Raw genomic sequence first — 15,599 nt, forward strand, 5'->3', positions numbered from 1 at the left:
ATATGCAGCCTTGTTGTGTCTTTTCAAATTAAAATCACATGTTGGTTTGGTTAATGGTGGGAAACGTTCTGCAGGAGGTACAGGTTCTCACGTTTTACCTGACATAAAATAGACTCTGTAAAGTCAGAAGCCAGGAAGGACCCCAAACAAAAACACAAACAAAGCAATGATGTCATGATTTAACAAAACGTCTTCCTTTTCTTTATTTTAACATAAACTGTTTGTGGGTTTTTCACATTTTTTATCATGTGTTTGTATTGATAAGGTGGCCTGGCCTGGCCTGGCCTGACCTGGCCTGACCTGGCCTGGCCTGACCTTCCTCTGCAGCTCACCACCGTGCAAATTACTGATGACAGTGAGCTCACAGTAAAATCAAATAACACATACAAACTCAAGGCTGGATCGAAATACATTTGGCACATGTACACATACAAACACATACAAGCACACGCACACACGCAAACACAAAGCAAGATATAAAGAAATACCACTCATATCAGGGGCAAAGAATAAACTCTGCACACGTGTGCTGAATCAGTGTGATTAGCTGTGTTTATTGGTCTACTCTGACTCATTGTGAAGGTGTGTGTGTGTGTGTTCTTGTTTTGCTGGATTCAGAACGAGGACATTTTTACACACTGAGGTCATTGTGTCTGGTGCTCACGAATTCAAAAGTTTGGGGTCAAATATGCAGGTAGAGAGTAAATGTGTAGTAATCTTACTCTGTTTAATTCGGTTTATTTTGGTAAATCGTGCTAGCTTTGCTACAGTTGGAATTCACCATCTTTGGACTTCTTCATGATGACCTTTTTAAATCTCTATTTGGTTCTTCTGTTATTTCCAAGAAAGTTTGATTGTCTTGTGCGAACATTTGTGCCAAGGTGACTTGAGCTTTCAGATGGTTTGTCCAATTTATTGTGTATGCAGTCATAGGAACAAACACGTCAAAGGTCTGTCCATCAATTCCTTTTTTATTAAATTAAAACTTAAATTCCATTTGTCCGCCTGCAGCTGCTTCACGGGAAAAGCCATCACGCAACATGGAACCCAACCTATCCTCCTCATGCTGATCTAGTGGGTGATTATGGTTTTAGCGATGGTTAAATATTCTCTATTCTAGCATGTTTTTTTGTACTCTGTCCGTGTGTCTTTATGTGATTTGTTTTTAACCTGGCTTCAAGACCACCTTCTCATCAGGCATAATAAAATTGAAGCTGAAGTGAAAGCCAAGCTGCCATGTGTTTTATATCTCTTGTGCATGTTTATTTAGTTAAATATTTTAATGAAAGTTGATTTCTTGACATTGTCCAGTAAACACATGACACAAAAATAATAAAATAAAACAAAGATGTCCCTGAAAGTCTGTATCAATAAAACAGCTTCAGGATTATTACATATGGTAAAGGGACTGTACTTATATAGCGCTTTTCTAGTCTTGGGACCACTCAAAGCACTTTTACACTGGTGTCACATTCACCCATTCACACACTGATGGCAAAGACCTAGGTGCCAATCTCCAGTCAGTATCTATGCCCATTCATAGCCAATGGCTATGCTTCGGGAGCAATTTGGCGTTCAGTGTCTTGCCCATGTGACTGTAGCAGTCAGGAATCAAACCACCCATCTTCTGATTGAGAGACGACCACTGAGCCACTGCCGCACATATCCTAGATATATTTGTAGTTTTATAAACAGTTGGCACAGCAGATATTATTCCCAATTTTGGCATAACATAGCATCAAAACGTACTTAATTGAATGTCATTTCTGTGGAAACAGATTGTCCGGGGGGGAAATAAGGCAGTGGTTAGCGCTGTTGCCTCACAGCTAGAAGGTTCCTGGTTTGAATTCTGGTTAGTAGTGGACCCTTCCTTGTGGAGTTTGTATGTTCTCCCCGTGCATGCGTGGGTTCTCTACAGGTACTCCGGCGTCCTCCCACAGTCCAAAGACAAGCTTGTTAGGTTACGGGTGACTCCAAAATTAGTCATAGGTGTGAGTGTGAGCGTGAAAGGTTGTCTGTCTCTATGTGTCAGCCCTGTGATTGACTGGCGATCAGTCCAGGTTGTAACCCCGCCTCTCGTCCAATGACAGCTGGGATAGGCTCCAGCCCGCCTGCAACCCTGAACAGTGTACAGCCATCGCTAAAGGCTTTTAAAACCTTGTGTGACTTCTTTCCTTTAATTTAATTTAAAAAATGTGTCATACATTCTCTATTCTGCCTTTGCTTACAGCTCATACTGTAGGTGTGTTATTATGATACGTTTAATTTAGGTTTATATTTATGCTTTATGGTAAACTCTTTATAGTTAATGACCAGAGTTGTGCTAAATATCCTGGCATTTGCTTAAAGCCAGAAATTCAACAAACCCACATTATGTGGCCCAAGAGATGAAACTCTGTCAAAGGAGGATCTTGAAAAGTAAAGTAAAACAAAGCATGTGATTCAACATGCACATACTCTTACTCATCGTTCTGGTCTGCTTTTCATTTGGAAGTTTTATTTTTAGAAACACATTGTCTGGAGTGGAAATGCCTTATGGCAAAGCAAACCTCTGCAGGAGGGCGCGGAGGCTCGGGGTCGTGGGTGAAGCCCATAAATTAAATAAATGGGATAGACGGGTCAGAGAGGTACGTACGAAGAAGGAGAGAGTGATGCAAAGATTTGACCAGTTAAAGTCAAAGTTTGAGTCTTGGAGTGAGTTTGTGAATGTGTGTGCGTCCAAATGTACATATCTGAGGGATTAGTATCTGCATTTTTGTTCAGGTTATATTTCACAGGCCTGATGGGGGCACTGCAAAATAAATGACAAGGTTCAAAACTGTTAATTATGTGTCTGTATTTCTAAGACAGATTTGTTTGTGTGAGAGTTTGTTCGCTGTTTGTCAGAACAATCAATCTGTTTGTGCTCCAACATGGAAGTGTGTGATCTGTCAACACTAGGCATCTGTCTCCTATCTTACCCACACACACACACACACACACACAGGTACAAGCAAATACAAAATGTATACAGTTCCATGTATTAGTACACACACATTCAGAAAGCAGCATTAGCTCTGTTCTGCTCCCATATTGCAGAGAGGGTTAGTCTGTAAGGGAGTGATAGGCATGATTGGTGAGCGTGTATGTGTTCATAAGGTGCACATATATTGACTATTTAAATCACACACACACACACACACACACACACACACACACACAAACACACAAAGTGCTCTAGATCACAGTGAATGAAAAAAGACGATGCAGGAAACATAACAGGTGTCGGATGCGACGACATGCACTCTCTGAATTTTTCATGTGCTTTGTTGGATTGACGCCTGCAGAGGTTCATATTTACACAAACATGTGGTGACATAATGGGAAATAAAACATAACACTGATATCAACACATTATCCATTGCCTGTTTGCTAAACCCCCTCCCCAAAGAGCCACTGTCCCATCGTAGTCTGTCCAGCTCTGGATTTGTCCTTGTGCAGAAGTGTTGTGCATGAGGCAAATAAATAAGAGCAAAAACAAAGGATTAGACCAAACAATGTGATAATCTGCTCTGATGTAAGCTGATGTCGTTGGCTGGCAAACTAAATTCACCGCTAAATAGAGGCCACTCCTGGATGCTGGCAGAGTTCAGGCTAACAATAACGGCTCTGTTTAGGCTCCTAATTGGATTGAGAGAAGTTTACACTACAGCAGCTCCAGCCAAACACCTTATCCGAGAAGGTATGACATCCACCTGGTTGTCCTCGTTCAAATAACCTTGACACTTCTAACAATAAGAGGGAAACAGTTGAAGCATAAATTGAACCTTTGTCTCGCCTGTCCAAGTACAGCTAAGCAGCTTAAAAGGGTTGTGATAGAATGAAATATGTTTGATATGAAATCTTTCATCCTTTTTGTAGTGGATGCAAAACTTTTGGCTTACTCATTGAGCCCCGTGGTCGGAGTTCTGTCCGATTCCGAAGGAGAAAAAAAAGTTGTTCCGGCGAGATGACAGGGTCATGAAACCAAAAAGTTGTACCCTACAGAAACAACACGCAGGCGATGGTAATCCGTTTCCAACACAAAATCATCGTTCTAGGATTTTTTGGGCCGGTCGGTTTCTCAGGTAAGCCGACCTAGTAGCTGTTTCACATTGATTCAATTGCGTCAAGTAAAAATGTCGGACTATGAAAGTGAAGAGAAAGATTTACCTTTTACAACAGATCCAACGGGATGTCTGTACGAACCTGAATATACTGATGCTGAACTTTGTCAGATGGACATAGAACGGACAGAGAAAGAGAGAAGCTTTTGCGGAGTATATGAAATTGTAGGACAATGACTTTGTGTTGGAAATGGATCACCATCGCCTGCGTGTTGTTTTTGTAGGGTAAAGCTTTTTGGTTTGATGACCCTGGCATCTCGCAGGAACTACTTATTCTACTTTTGGAACCGACCAGAACTCCGACCACGGGGCTCGGTGAGTAAGCCAACAGCTTTGCATTCACTACACTACTAGCAGGTATTTCATACAACTTGGTGTCCAAAAATCCGAACTATCCCTTTAATTTTGTGCTTATATGCTATGAAAGCTTTTGCTAAGACTGAATGAAAAAGTATGACTATAGTGGACGCAAGGGAGGCAATAGAGGCAAGGGGAGCCTGACTGACTTACCCACATATCCCGGCGTGCCGCAGGCAGTGGACATGACGTCGCCACTGCCCTCCATCTTTGACAGACCAAAGTCGCTGATCATGATCTTTGACTCGTCCTGTGGGTTGAAATACAGCAAGTTCTCTGGCTGGAGGACGGAGAGAGAAGGAAAGAAGGGGAGAAAAAAACGAGCGTTCATATTTTATTTTTGTGGCTTTTCAAGTTTTCAAGTTATAATTAGCTGCTCAGAATCTTCTGAGCAGCTAATATAATTGCAACTTTAAAAGAAAGTGACAGTTACAACCCTGTCATCTTCCTCAGTTTACAGTGTGCTGGTTTATGAGGGTAGCTCTGACCAATCAGTTCTCTTAAAACAGCCGGCACGCGCCACGCTGACCCACAATGCACTGCATGTGTGGAGCCAGTGCCCTTATTGCTGCAGTAAATCTTTGGCCTTCAAGAGGGAAGGAACCGCTCGTGTGGTTGTAAAATGTGGGGAGGAGTGTGTGTTTGTGTGTGTGTGTGTGTTAGAGCACCTTAAGGTCTCGGTGCACGATGCCCATCCTGTGCAGGTAGTTCACAGCATCCAGGACTTGCCGGATCAGCGTGCTCGCATCCTTCTCCGTGTAGAAACCTTTTTCCACAATGCGGTCAAACAGCTCGCCACCAGACACCCTGTAGGATGAGAAGGAGCGTGTGTGTCAGTGTGGGTTTGTTAATAAAGTTAGCATGCATGCACACAAACGCTCTGTCGCACACACATGGCAGTAACGGGTAACAGACTGGGGGGTTGCTGGGTTGAGATTTCTGGTAATTTATGAGCTGTAGGTGTTTCCAGCCAAGAGAGTGTGGAAGCTGTGAGCCATGTGCTACCTCACACACACACAGGCACACACTCATATACCCTGTAGCATTTGCCATACCTTTATATCTGTTCATGTTATACCTGAGAGTGGCAAATGTGTAAAATGCATCCTCTATTCCTTCATACTGATTCCTATCTGGATTTTACAACCTTCCTGACTTCTTCATGTTTCATATGCAATTAAAGAACATTGTGTGTGTGCGTTTGTGAGGTTTTGTCTCTGTTTGTCAAAAAGATTTTAAGTTTAAAGTTTTATTGAAGATGGTTACAATTTCCCCAGCTCTGCTTCCTTAAAGGGCCAGTTTGCTGATTTTCAACCTCAATCCTATCATGCTATTATGGGGAGCTAATGACATTATGGTTGGAAAAAGATGCAATTTCGGTCTGTGCCTTTGGAGGACGCTATCTGCTTCTCCAATGGGCCCTGGAAAACCTCCCCCAGACTACGTAAAACTATCATCTGGTGGAGGCCAGGGAGCTTGCTAAACTACACTTCCTCAATCCAGGACGCCCGCCTCCGATGTCATGTCTCATTCAAAATCATCAGGTTTGAAATGTAGACTGCAGACCTGAAGATTTTTTAGACTTCCACCGGTATATTATTCTCGATGTATTTAGGATTTTGAACCGTTCTGAGCCATTGCCTGCAACAAAACGGTAGTATTTCACTCCAGTGTCACTCGCTGGGTCGTTCCTTGGAAAGGGAGGGGCGCAATGCATGCTGGATGAAACCACGAGCTGTTTGTACAACTTTGGCGCCAATTTCAGATTTCTTCTTTCGATTACAGAGTATGCCAGCTTTGACTGACAGTGGCTTTTTCCAGGGGCGAATTGCTCCTTTAATGTCCTCATCTTTAAACATGTTAACTGGATTATGAAATGAATGAAATTACATTGTTAACACAGCAGCAAACATTTGATTTTTGATCAAGAAGCTCTTTTGCAGCTTAGTTGAGAGAAAAAATATGGGCCATAGCAAAAGAAAACAAACCATATGAATACTTATCACAAAATCCCCTCATGACAGGAGTCAAAGCTCCTGCCAAGGTGGTAAAATATTAAGACATCTTTGTGAGGAACTCTTCATAGGCAGACAGAATGAAACCCATCAATGCAAAAAAAAAAGAAACTCACACTTGGAGTTAATTTGCAACTTTTCACCCCTCGGCGGATTCTTTCAATATCGAAAGTTATGTTTAATGACTCCAGACAACATGAAACGACTTGTTCAGGTATAGATACAGTTCATACAGATGGGCAAGGCTCACCATCTGCTGTGCAGACACATAGCTCCCCCTGCTGGAGGATTACGTCTTCCCCTCACCTCACAGCAACATCTCATGTACTTGTGTGTTAATGTGCACTACAAATTGTAGCAAACATTCCCAACAATATAAAGCAGCATGTAAGAAGTAAGTGCTGCAATACAGCAACAGTGATTGTAATATTACTAGTCATAGTAAAATAACAGTAGTAGTAGTAACTGACCTTGTAGTGCTCTCTATATACTACATGTTTATACTTTGTGCTTTAAAGCATTACACACACCAGGGGCACAAGCAAGCCCGAAAGCAAACACGTGCACGCACACACACACAGTTACACGCCGTATGTGTGTGGCGTCGTCACGGCGACGGATCAGATTAGAGCCCGTGGAAGTTAAACTCTAATGAAGTTTCTGGAAAAAAGAGATCAGAATTAATTGCTAATCCTCTCTCTCTTCAAAGAGGGCAGCGGCTTGTTCGGTTTCAGAGGCAGTCATGTCTGGGAATGACAAGAAAGGGCTAAAAACACACACGCACGCACACACACACACACACACACACAGACAGACATGCAGACATGCACACATGGCAAAAGGGAGATCAGCCACCAGGCTGCATGGTTGCGTAAGCGTTTGCGTAAGGAGACCATGGCAATCAGACAGGAGCAGCCACACACTCACACACGGACACACACACTCACACACGCACACACACACACACACACACACACACACACACAGCACAGAGATACAGATGTAAGGGCAGGAACATTTTAAAAGCAAACACACTAAAACAGGAAGACAAGCGTGAAAAACCCAAAGATATGAATTCAAGGTCACACGCAACAGCAAGAAACACAGGCAGCACACACAATCAACACAATGTCACACACATACACGCAGCCAGCAAGTCCTCTCAGCTTTTATCATATCATACACTATTAAAAAAAATCCAATATCAAGGAGGTCAAAGGTCAAAGCACCCTGACAATTTAATCATGTTGGAGGCTGTGTTTGAAGTCACTGCCTGACACTAAATGTATTGTTTGCTCAGGGCTGCACAGGGCCTTGGTTGTTTGGAGGTATTTCTGGTTTAGGGTAAGTGAGGTTAGGTAAGAAAAAATAACATGCACAGAGGTCATGACACTTGTGTCGGCAACGCACAACAACACAACTCACGTGTTCAACCAACTGAAAAAACACAGCAAAGTGCAGCATGATGAGTGTATGCAGGCCAAGAGGAAGAACGTCGCTACTCCCCGTCCTCGTCCAGCGTCAAGTCAGACATCCATAAGTGCAGCACAACACCCTCTCGAACCAACTCACACAATTTATATTCATTTATATTTTGCCACTATTTTAAATCATTTCTTCCTCCCTCCTTTTCACCATCCATTCATCCATCTCTCTCTCCATCTCTCTTCTTGCGATGGCTGTGCATCATGGCTGAGAGCAAGCCTTATTTCTGAGCATGTGTGTGTGTACGTGCTGCACGCTGTGCGCTGTGGCAGAGATAAAGAGGCGACACAGTGTTGGGGACCTGACAGACTGATCACAGCAGAGAGTCAGAGGTCTGACCGCAGCTACCGAGCTGCTGCGATGATTAGTTGCCATCAGTGGGAAAAAAAAGACCCTCTGTAAGGCTGCACTAACTGTTACATTCTGCTCTCTGTGATATGTCAATGTGGTGAACACGAATAACACTATTTAGATTGATCAATGTATCAATGTAAACATGACCTAATTTGCACAGTTAGAGAGCTATTAAGTAAATCATTAATACTACTATGTTAATAAAGCATTTGGTCCTGACTTCAATTTGTGTTTGCATCAATTTATTATGACGGAAACCAAACAGCAAACAAAGAAAAGATGGATGACTACAGATACAACTTCAAAAATAAGTGAAAATCCCCCCAAAAAAACAAAACTCGACGCTCAGATGAAGGCAAACTAGGCAAGGAAAATCAAGAGTTACAACCGGAGCAAACCGTGGACGTGCGGCACTGTCTGGATATCTGGGAAGTGTGCTCCCGCAATTACAGTTTATCAACATAGGTGCCGCCAAAGGGAACGAACATGAGATCTTTGAGATTATATCTTTAAATCCTACTTACTTGTAGTAAGCATCGTTTTTATGAATGCAAAATGTGATCAAAATCATTTATTATTTAGCCATCCGATCAATCCTGATGATCTTCATCGCGCTCTGTTCAAAGCAATGAATGGGGTTGCAAAAGTCTTCACAGATGTAAAACAAAAGGTTAACACTCTGCTAGCTCTTTCATGGGAACTTTAATTACTCTTCTGTAGTTTTTAATTGTATTTTGCCAAGAATTTTTAGATTTTTAATGACAAGATGGTATGATCATATTCACTTGATGCATATACTCTAAATGCTAACAGCGCGCTAATTTGGGAGAATCCCATTTTAACCCTGAGGCAACCAAATCTACTTTTATCCAGAAACCTGGATTTATTGACTTTTATATCCTTTATTATCCTCCTGTATTATTGAAATGATCAGTCAAATGTATTGTTGATCTATATAACAGGACAGAGGTGCACGCTGTGATGCTGAAACGATGCTATCACAACATAACTGTTCTCACCTGAGCCTAACATGGAAACATTGCAGAACTGAGTTCAGCCAATTAGAGTCAAATAAATTGTAAGTAATTATGAACTCCAGCAAAGAAGCGTGCAGCTTGTTAGCATAGCTCCTGCTTTAAAGGGGCGGTACACCAAAAACACACTGAAAACAAATATGAAGAATTAAAAGGATCCCACGTTACTGGCAACATATCAAAAGGTGTGGTGACGGTTCATCACAGTCAGATGCTGCATATATTTACTCTCTACACTACATGCATTTTTATCTTCTGCTTATATCCAATTCACAAAACAAACAGCATCAATATAAAGCCCACATTGCACTTGGTTGCATCGATTTTCCTGCCAACACGGACTGATTGCCTCCCTGCGGTCGAGGTTACATAAGACAAGCTGTGATGAACGGGAACGAAGGAAGCGCTGTCAGACCGCATCGATCTGCCACGACGCAATTACTCTGAAAATATTCAAAAAGCCTTGTGCATTAATGAGATTCCTGTCTGCTGACAAAAAACCCTGACATCTCAATAAAGGCATATAATTATAACAGTCTACCTATTACTGTAGTGATTCATGTTTGCTATTTCTCTGCTAAAATGATGGAAAGAAATAGTCTGTTTCAGCAGATCAGCTGTAGAGGGATGAAGCTCCTGTGTACAGCTTAAAGAAGAACAGCCTGCAGCACTGAGGCCGGATGAAAAGGAGAGTGAACTTCTGTCTCTGTTAATGCTTTTGCACTCGGTCTTCTATATTTTAATATGTTTTTCATTGAAGCAAGTCTTCCTTTGATTCTTAGCACAGCCCTTTGAAAACATAAGCCAAGCAGAATAAGAAGCAGCATATAATATAGTAATAAAGTCCTTCCAGGATTTCGCAGGCTTTTTCTCTGATTGATTATTGCCTGATTTTGCAGCATATCTATCAAAAAGTTGCAATGCAAGTTGCGATGTTTTTCAAGGTTTTTTTGTGTGTAACACATGACACATCCACTGTGAGCTGCCATCTCTTCAGTACAGACATCACTTCCAGTCAATTTCTGTGTCAAGATGCCGAATAAAATGTGAAAAAATGGAATGAAACGGAAGAAAATGACCATGGAGTAGAAATGTTGCACTGCCTGTGCTTATTTCAATGCTTGTTCTCTTCCTGTTATTTCAGGTGCTACGCTTGTTTAAACCTCTGATAAGAGACGGCGATTAGTATCTCACTGTACAAACACTCTCTGAGATCAACACTGACTTACATTTGTAACAGAGCTTCTGGTTGGTGGAACGCTAAAGGGAGCAGGAAGTGGCTAAGTGAAGAGCTAACAGTTTTCAGCATGGATAAATAATCACAAGAAGACGTTAAGTATTGGATGGGTTATTATGTATTCACTGTATAGAGTCTCATTAAGGACACTGTAGTTTGAGGCTGGAATAGGTAAGTCATAGGAAGGTAGAACGTTGCAGCAGTCTTCCTGTTAATACAACATTGCAGACCTATGGTAAAAGAAAAAAGGTAAAATGGACTGTTCTAATCTTCCGACCACTCAAAGCTGCTTTTACACTACATGTCTCTTTCACCCATTCATACACATTCACACTGATGACAAAGGCCTAAGTGCCAATCTCCAATCAGATCAATCATGCATACCAATTTGGGGTTCAGTGTCTCGCCCAAGGACACTTCAACATGTGACTGTAGCGTTCAGGGATCGAACCCCCAACCTTCCGATTGAGAGACGACCAACTCTACCACTGGGCCACATGATGTATGAAGATCAATATTTGGTGATGGGTGTGTAGATTGGCCAAAATTGCAAGGTAGTGAAAAAGTTGCAGGGATTGCTTGAATTTGTGTGAACTCCCTGATTTGCAACTTCCTGGAGGGGCTGATAAAAAGTAAACTGGTGCGGCTTCAGAGCTGCGTTAACTGAATTTTGGGCCACCTTAAGTCAGAACAAAATAATGACATACTATATGTAAGTTGTTATGTTGAACACAGCTTGCTTGCCCTATTTACACATCCAGTAGACACACAGTAATATTAGCATTCAATTACAGTCCTGTCTGGCAGCCTTGTGAATTAAGTCCAATATTCCAGCTCCTGAGGGAATTATTTTGAGCTTTAGCTGCTAAATAAATCCACCGTGTTCACCAGCTAGTCACTGCAGTTTGTCTGCTGTTTGGGGTCAGGCAGAAGGTTAGCTGAATGAAAGTTTTTCTGTGAATAACTGATTCTGTAAAACCAAAAGAATATGCTGAAAGACAGTAAAATGTACAGTTGAGAGAACTGCAGTCAAATGATGATCCTCTGAATCCGCATGATAAACCCCTTTCACATTATTTAAGAGTGATTTGAACTAAATATGTATTAATGCAGCTTAAAGATAATTCATTAATGATAAAAATTGATAAAAGTTTCATGTAAATGGCGGATTTTTACATCATTGACATGATAGCACATACATTTGCAGCATCTTCACGTCTAATCTATTGTGACATTCAAAAACTTCACAACAAACATCTTTAATGCTGATAATACCACCTGAAATTATAAGAGGCAAGGTGTTACCTTTGACCTTGTTTCTATGGCAACAAACCAATATTACATGAACAGATGGTGACAGATGGATGGAAAAAAAAAAAGATTCGGTAGGTAAGGAAAAAATGCAAGGGACCAGGCGAAAGGTAAGAGGTGATGGCGATGGAAATAAGGTGTGAGGGGAGAGGAAAGGAGGCAATGAAGTGAAAGGAGGGAGGAGCAGATGGTGCGAGAGAGGAGAGGAGAATGATGATGGGATGGAGGGAGGTGTACAGGAGGACCAGGGAGCGGAGACAAGGTCTTTCCTGTTACTGTCCGTGTCACACTTTGTTACACTTTGAATTGATTAGAAATACTGGCATTAAAATTACTGTGAAAGCAGTAAAATGAAACTGCAAGGTTGTACAGACAAAAGCTCTCGGGGTGACGATATATGAAGTCTGACAATCTGTGCTGTTAAAGCAGAAATAAGTACAGCACCAGCAGTATTGGTATTTAACTCAATGGCTGCTCTGAGACAAAGTAAGAGCCAATGTTATAGCAAGCATTATTTCAGTCAAACTTGTATTTAGGTGGCAATAACCTTTAAAGTTATAATCTCGAAGATTTTCATGTAAATAAATGTCTGTTAAGTCTCTATCTATCGCCGAATGAGGTAACACAGTGGTGATTGAGCCTATGGCCCACTGATGAAAGCCTTTGCATTTGCAGTATTACAGACTGGGTGTCTGTGGCGACATACGTGGGAAAAAACTCACAAGCGGCGCCCAGTTAGTGACGCGTTTTCCATCAGCCAGCAGTGGTTGGTCTGCCAGAGAGGGTAGGCGGAGCTAAGCGGCTGCTTTTCCGGTCTCTGCAAGTGTTGCGAGTAAACAGTAATCTACTATGGCTGAACAAACAAAGAAAAGATGGATGACTACAGATACAACTTCAAAAATAAGTGAAAATACAAAGAAAAAGAAACAAATTCGACATTGAGATGAAGGCAAACAGTCCAAAAAGGAAAGCGACCGTCAGCGAGGAAAATCAAGAGTTACAACCGGAGCCAACCGTGGACGTCACACATGCAACACTGTTTGGATATCTGGGAAGTGTGCTCCTGCAATTACCGTTTATCGCCATTGGTGCCGCCAAAGAGAACGATACTGAGATCTTTGAGATTATATCTTTAAGTGTCAGTGGTGCGATATCCTTTTCATACCCTTAAGCGAGAGAACTTGAAGCCACAATAAGAAACCTTGATGACTGTACATATAGATGGACGATGCATCTTTATCTGCTTTTATTGTACAAAAGTGAAGCTTTTAGGGAGCTGGCATGTCGTCCATCTTTTTATACAGTCTATGGTCCAGAGCAACACCCATCATAGTAAAACATGTAACAACATGAAAGGATTCAACAGTTAGGACTAAATAGGGATTCTCATTTCCTTGTAATGCTATCAAAAGTATTTAACGTGACAAACAGTTGGTGGAAGCCAGCCAGGAAAAAGGAATAGTCTGTTAACTGGTTTATTCACGACAACAGGGAACTGAGTCAAAAGGTCAATGTTGTAGGTAAACAGCTTAATAAGAGTAAGACCTTTGACTGGAGGCCGGCCGACACAGGGATTTCATGTGATGTAACACACTCACTAGACATGTTGGATCATCAGCTCTGTGAAAGGCTGAATGTGCATCCTAATTTACCACTCAAACTAAAATATGATTAATCTCTGTGCTCACTGTGCAGGATGCTGTCATTATGGCTGCTTGTTAGCTAGCTAGCAAGCTTGCGGCTTGAGATGAGCCTCAAAAAAGTCTGTTCTTTTACTACAGGAAGTAACTTTTGACAGAAGAAATAGTTCCTCTCAAAGGTTTCATTAATGAGCAGTAAACTGCTTAAATATGTGGTTTTGTGGCTACAGGTCTTATTATACAATATAGCTAATGTTAGCAAATTTTACACACGGTAGTTATTGTTGAACAGTTATACCGATCAGCCACAACATTATGACCACCTGCCTAATATTGTGTAGGTCCAACTTTTGCTGCCAAAAAAGCCCTGACCCATTGAGGCATGGACTCCACTTGACCTCTGAACGTGTGCTGAGGTACCTGGCTGCAAGATGTTAGCAGCAGATCCTTTAAGTCCTGTAAGTTGCTTCTGAGGCTAAGTAGCCCCATACACAAAAAGCTGCGATCAGAACCAGCATGAACTTTTTCATCAGTTCAGTAGCTCTTTTGTTGGATTGGATCACACAGACCAGCCTTCACTCCACACACACATCAATGAGCCTTTGCCTGCCCATGACCCTGTCACAGGTTTTCCTCCCTTGGACCACTCTTGGTAGGTACTGACCACTGCAGACCGGGAACACCCCACAAGAGCTGCAGTTTAGGAGATGCTCTGACCCAGTCGTCTCGCCATCACAATTTGGCCCTTGTCAAAGTCGCTCACATCTTTACTCTTGTTCATTTTCCTGCTTCCAACACATCAACTTGAGGACAAACAGTTCACTTGCTGCCTCATGTCACACCCACTGACAGGGGCCAGTGTAACAATATAATCAATGCCATTCTCTCGACCTGTCAGTAGTCATTATGTTATGGGTGATCGGTGTAACTAAGTCAGTTTGTCGATGACGTCTTACCACGATGTCCACTGTTAAGTCACAAACTCTTGTTTTAAATTCTAAAACAAAGGGCAACTGGACTTGGTTGAAGTTCTTGAAGACGTTTCACCTCTCATCCGAAAGGCTTCTCCAGTTCTAACTGACTGATGGACGGAGCTAGAAATATAAGGCTCTGTAGGTCATTAGTATGCTAACAGATGTGTGGTCAGGGGTGAGTCGTTACCCTGAGCTGTGGCCTAGTATCACTGAGAGTTGTTAGCACCTTCTGGTGTTGATGGGTCGTTAGTCTCACATGATCCTGAGTGTGATCTCAGGTGTTTGGGCAGAGAATTCAACACTGCATTGTAAGGGGGTGATTGGTGGTGTCTTAGGCCACCACCTCTGTAAAGGGTTTTTCCAGTTTAACATAGATGGCTTCCTTGACATCTCTTTAAAAGCAGCTGTCTTCAGAAGACAGCAGGGTTCACATCCATCAACACCAGAGGGTACTAACGACTCTCACTGTTACGGTTTCAATAGAAACAAAAAGGTGAGGACCCAGAAGCAGACTTAGATATAAAGTTTAACTAAATAAAAGGCAAAAACTTACAAACAAAATATAAACTCCAACAAAAAAGGAAAATCAAAAGACACAGCAAAAAACTTACAAACAAAACCAGGAAACAGGTAATCCAAGGGAACACAAGGAGCCACAAGGAAATCAGGGAAGGCACGAAGATAATCCAAAGTAGACACGAAGAACAAAATCACAGAAGGAAGGTCAAAGACATAGACTCAACTCCACAGGATGGACGACACAGACAATGAACCAGCCACGAGACAGGGGAGCACAAAGACTAAATAAACTTAGGATGTGAGGCTAATCAGACACAGGTGAGACAATCAAGGGGCAGGTGAAAACAATCAAACAAGCGGGAAACACAAAGGCAGGAAGTGGACCAACACGAGAGACAAGGTGACAAAGTAAAACAGGAAATGATCGAACCAAAGAGACAAGTGAAATACTTAACTAAACAAGGCTAAATACTGACAAGAACACAGAACAAACTAAATGCAAAACTAAACGATGAGAACCCAGGACAA

General features: G+C 41.9%; 1 protein-coding gene across 1 annotated transcript in view; it reads right to left on the bottom strand.

Annotated features, from left to right (window-relative positions):
* The window catches only part of camk1da (calcium/calmodulin-dependent protein kinase 1Da), a 76,954-nt gene that overhangs the window by 12,323 nt on the left and 49,032 nt on the right, over positions 1-15,599 (bottom strand). The window contains exons 4-5 of the mRNA XM_069671098.1: positions 5,171-5,309; positions 4,656-4,782 (exon numbers count right to left, since the gene is read on the bottom strand). Of these exons, the coding sequence (XP_069527199.1) occupies positions 4,656-4,782; positions 5,171-5,309 (266 nt within the window). The remainder of the gene's footprint in view (positions 1-4,655; positions 4,783-5,170; positions 5,310-15,599) is intronic.

The sequence above is a fragment of the Semicossyphus pulcher genome, unplaced genomic scaffold (genome assembly GCF_022749685.1).
Source record: "Semicossyphus pulcher isolate SPU_LCO1_2020_fin unplaced genomic scaffold, fSemPul1.0.p SCAF_20, whole genome shotgun sequence".
NCBI lineage: Eukaryota > Metazoa > Chordata > Actinopteri > Labriformes > Labridae > Semicossyphus > Semicossyphus pulcher.